We start from the raw sequence: 4,901 nt of genomic DNA, 5'->3' as shown, positions 1-4,901 counted from the left end.
ATATATATATATATATTTACAGATTTTAGAGTGCATTTTTATTATTTAAAATGAAGAAAAAAAAAAATCTTCAATAGGTTAACTGACACAGCACTGTCAAAAAACTATGTAAAACAACAAAACAACAAATGGGTTAATGTATAAATCTCAACAAGCTGGGTCAAAATAACCCAGCATGCATTTTGTTCAATATTTACCCAGCACTGGGTTGCCAAATAACCCAGACATTTTTATTTTTAATGCAGCATTTTTTAGAGTGTATTAAAATTATTAAATGGATGCCACCTTATTGGGACAATAAAGCTAACGTTACACCTACCCATAGCCCCGATATACTTCATTATCAAACACTCGTCATGCACATTATTTCCACTTTTCAAATATTTTCTTAATTGAAAGTAAATGCGTTTCTGATCTGATATGCGATAGGAAAATTGAGAAGAGTGAGTTCGGCAAAAGGCAGATTTGAACTCGGATCGATTGCATCAAAAGGTACTTCTATATGCCTTACTCCCTACGCCACTACAGCTGTTACATGGCGGGTGTCAATTTTAATTTTGTGTGGCCCAACCAGGCATTAGTGTAAGTAACCTATATGTCAACAAGGCAGTCTATTTGCACAGTGTAAACAGACACTCCATTATAGAAGGGCACAGTGAAATGGCCTGATATTTAATGTACTGCCCCACAGAAACTTCCAAGGGTTCATAAAAATATATTAGATATCAAAATTTGTATTTCATTAGACCATGCATTAAATCCCTCTGCTTGTTTCTGTTGTGTTGTGCCAATTTTGTTATGTCATTTAAATTTTGTTGTGTTGTGCACTACTGGTCCACCGTAAATATAAGTTCTTGATTGGAAAAGTTAATTTCTGTCACTGCTGTGAACTAACCACCACAGAGAATTTGAAGAATATGAAAATATTCAAAAGCCAGCTGTCCACCACAGGTCTAAACCAGCCAAGGTACCAGTACAAAAACACTCAAGACTTCATCTAACTATCACTATTGACGAAATCCCAGAACATATAAAGATATATTTTTTCATCAATATTACACGCCCTTAAGTGGAAAATGTTTATCATACTAAAAACATGTTTTGGACAAAACAACTTTCGGAACAATATGCCACCTCTGTGTTTTTAAACTTTGCATATGGAATAACAAATGCCCATGATTTATGTCTGAAGGAATTCTTCAGGACAAGCACGCTGTTGCCCAAAGCAGAGACATCTCTAAGTGACCACCAACAGACACAAAGTATCTATTATTTACACAGCCTTGTGCAGAACTTTAAAATATGCAAAGATGCACCGTTAATCCCTTTAACTTCCAAGCGGGCATCAGACCCAGTGCTTCAGCATCAAAAGAAAGGTTCAGCAACTTGAAAATGCATTTAAAGAAGATATTTTATCGGCTAGTGTGTGGATACCTGCAGCACAAGTGGCTCAGGGTTGAACGCCAACGTCATCAGCAGCTGCATTCGTTCCGTGTCCTTAAGGTTCTTCAGCAGGAAGCTGCCAGAGTCCTTGGTCTCCGCGTACCTCCTGACCACACGGTCAAGAAGCCTCTGTGAGGGGCAGTGCACCAGATCCGACCAGCCCTCCACCACCTCTGGGGTCAGCAGCCTTACGTCCCCGTTAAGTCGGGCGAACTCCGTTTTGTACATACCCTGAATGAGATCACAGCGAGGTCTTCCAGTGGCCCGTTTGCAGATCTTCTGATCGATCTCTGCGAGCTCTTGGTTGGAGCCCAGGCGTTTGAGCACGACCCTGCGCGTTCCTTCCCTGGGTTCTCCATATTGAGCAAAATAAACATTCTTTACATTGAAAAAGTCTAGGAAGCGCAGGCGACCCCACATCTCGAAGGTCACCTGGCTGTTCATGAACTTGCGGCACCAGCTAGTGCCGAAGCAGGCCGGACACTTGTTGAGGCCGATGAATCGCCGGTCGGTGAGCTCGTTCCTCTGGAAAGAGGCTAAAAGGTTGTGAGTGTTCATCAGCAGGATAACAAAAAGAGCTACGATGAAGAGGAACTTGCCGCACCGGTAGACGCGGCCAAATTTGAGTGACAGTATCCGCAGCATGCTGACTGGCAGCAGCGCACTGAGAGTGAGTGCAGTTGATCTTTGTCAATGCGGCTGTTCCATCATTGCAATGTGTAATATCATCATCCCCATCAAGTTCACATTAGTTAGAGTTCTCCATAGTGGCAGCAGTGTTGCTTCTTGTGTTTTACAGAAGGGCTTTCTGGCTTTACGTCGAGTTGGCATTAAGCTGCCACATCAGGAATCCCTCTACCTGAAACAGATAAAGGAAATCAGATTAATAAAACCATACAATGAATTTGCAAGTGTAATAATGACATTATCAATAAGCTTCTTTCACACAGTTGGCATTTCAGAGGTATCTGCATGGATAGTTCACCCCAAAATTTAATTAATGTCATCATTTACTCACCCTCATGTTTTCCAAACCTTTATAATGTTCATTCTTCCTTGGAACACAAAAGAAGATATTTTGAAGAACACAAACCAACCAAACCAAAAAAAAACAAAACAAAAAAAACAGGTTTGAACATCATGATGGCGAGTAAATGTAGACAATTTCCATTGTTCAGTGAACTATCCCTTTAAGAGAACAGATTGTACCAAAATAAAAAATAAATAAATAAATAAATAATGGGGAAAATAGATGAACAATCAATCTTCATGTTAGTATTGTGTCAGTTTGTATATGGTAACATAATATAGCCAAACCTCAGCCTAGTGAGGACGGCAACAGGAAGTGGGAGTTGTTAAAATATTTAAATGTCAATGCTCACTCTATAACAGTGTTTAATGTGACTTAATGCTTCAAATCCAGTGATGAATGTTTCAAAGCATTTAACTTCAGCAGACGGCTTAGACAAAGACAGAATTACACAAGAGATGCATTTATGAAGTAAGCAGCATGTTAGAATATATTCAAATTGGTTAGCCAATTAGAATAGTTCACACAAACATTAATAATACAAAAATATATAATTAATAAGAGTTGATAAGAGGCTGAAAAATTTCATTGATGTAAAGCAGAGACTGTTGCTCAAAGAGAAGAATCTTTCCAGATGAATGTGGGATAAGGCTTCAAATTTAGGCATGGTTTTGTTCATCATCTTTAACCTCATAAAAGATACAGCATAACCAATAAAATCACTGCTTAGTATACAAGTGAGTGCATTTAGCATCACTGATCTTTTTTAATAAATTCAGTTAAATTAATGCATAAAAGGAACCAGCAAATCACACCTGTGTGATCTTTTAAAATATTTTCAACAATGAGAAAATATTTCAACTATGGTAATAATGTAAAATCCTACAGTAGGGGTGGGCGCTATACTGGTATGAAAGTGAGTACCGGTATTATGTTGTTCCATGATATGGATTTTGCTATATCGTGGATACCGTTATATATTCATGAATTCAAATTTAGCATTTATATAATTTTGTTCAATTTGGTACGCTTTGCAAATTTTAACACAAATGACGATAACGAGTCAAGGATGAACGTTTTTGTCCTCTTTGTGCAACGCATAGACTGTAAAGGTGCAACGCCGTACTACACAATTATTTTATTTGGGTCCGAACCGCGGTTCGTTTGCATCATCAAGCCAGCAGCTGTTTACCCCGTTGCTTAGTAACGACGGTGCAGGAGAAGGCGGAAAATGCACAACATTGCTCTCTGCACTTTTATATATTTACGTTTTTTGAACTGTTCGTTTTGTTTACAAAGCTTCGGTACATAACAACACTTACGTCTGTCTTACGAATGTACTGCAAATGCTCTAAAGAACGCTGAAGGCGAACATAAATGAGATGTACAGCTCTCTGTTTGCAGCGACAATTTCCATTTTTCAGTGAACTATCCCTTTAAGAGAGCAGATTGTACCAAAATAAAAAATAAAAAAATAAAAAAATAATGGGGAAAATAGATGAACAATCAATCTTCATGTTAGTATTGTGTCAGTTTGTATGTGGTAACATAATATAGCCAAACCTCAGCCTAGTGAGGACGGCAACAGGAAGTGGGAGTTGTTAAAATATTTAAATGTCAATGCTCACTCTATAACAGTGTTTAATGTGACTTATTCATGCTTCAAATCCAGTGATGGATGTTTCAAAGCCATTAACTTCAGCAGACGGCTTAGACAAAGACAAAATTACACAAGAGATGCATTTATGAAGTAAGCAGCATGTTAGATACATAACTGAGTTATGCCGGCTGCTCTCGTTAATGACAGGCAGCGCGTTTATTAGGCTGCTGTCTCTTTAACACGGAACGCACGCAGATCTAAAAATACTGTACGTGTGTTTTCTTTCTCATCTGTTTACGTTCGCGTAAGACAAAAAGGGCTGTGTTTATGATGATATACTGACGTATGCGTCTTATCGAATACCCGGTTCTTGGACATTTGGAACCGGTTCTAAAATGGAACCGGTTTTCGATACCCAAACCTAATCGCAATGTATAATGGGTAATTACGTAAGCTCCGTGAAAAGCATTAGCTTTGTTGTGTCCCGGAAAATAAACCGTGGAACTTTGACCAATGAGACAACAGTTTGCTCGCGCGCGACTTGTATTAACAAAGTTGGTCCGTTTACAAACTTGGCCGTGTGAAAGCGAACTGCACCAAGAATAAAAAGCAACAGAAGCTGTGTCTCATTTAGAAGGCTGCGCCCTCCGGAGGTCGAATCCTCTGTAGGATGCATATACGAAGTGTCCTCAACCTAGAATTAAACGAGACAGCCTTCATAGGACAGGCGGAAAAGGAAACAGGAAGTATCACGTTGCTATGACAACACATTTAGAGCATCGTTGCGCTCTCACACTACTTAAATGAAGGAAAATTATTTCTAAATTT

The 4,901-nt window shown here is 38.8% G+C and overlaps 1 protein-coding gene across 1 annotated transcript in view; it reads right to left on the bottom strand.

The window, feature by feature from the left end:
- The window catches only part of LOC107722302 (deleted in autism protein 1 homolog), a 35,623-nt gene that overhangs the window by 25,437 nt on the left and 5,285 nt on the right, over positions 1 to 4,901 (bottom strand). Inside the window, exon 2 of the mRNA XM_016530601.1 lies at positions 1,435 to 2,302. Within this exon, the coding sequence (XP_016386087.1) occupies positions 1,435 to 2,088 (654 nt within the window). The 5' untranslated portion in view covers positions 2,089 to 2,302. The remainder of the gene's footprint in view (positions 1 to 1,434; positions 2,303 to 4,901) is intronic.

This window comes from Sinocyclocheilus rhinocerous, unplaced genomic scaffold (assembly GCF_001515625.1).
Source record: "Sinocyclocheilus rhinocerous isolate Xijiao unplaced genomic scaffold, SAMN03320098_v1.1 scaffold161, whole genome shotgun sequence".
Classification (NCBI taxonomy): domain Eukaryota; kingdom Metazoa; phylum Chordata; class Actinopteri; order Cypriniformes; family Cyprinidae; genus Sinocyclocheilus; species Sinocyclocheilus rhinocerous.
Note: the sequence above shows the minus strand (reverse complement) of the source record. Positions and strands in the feature narration are given on the sequence as shown.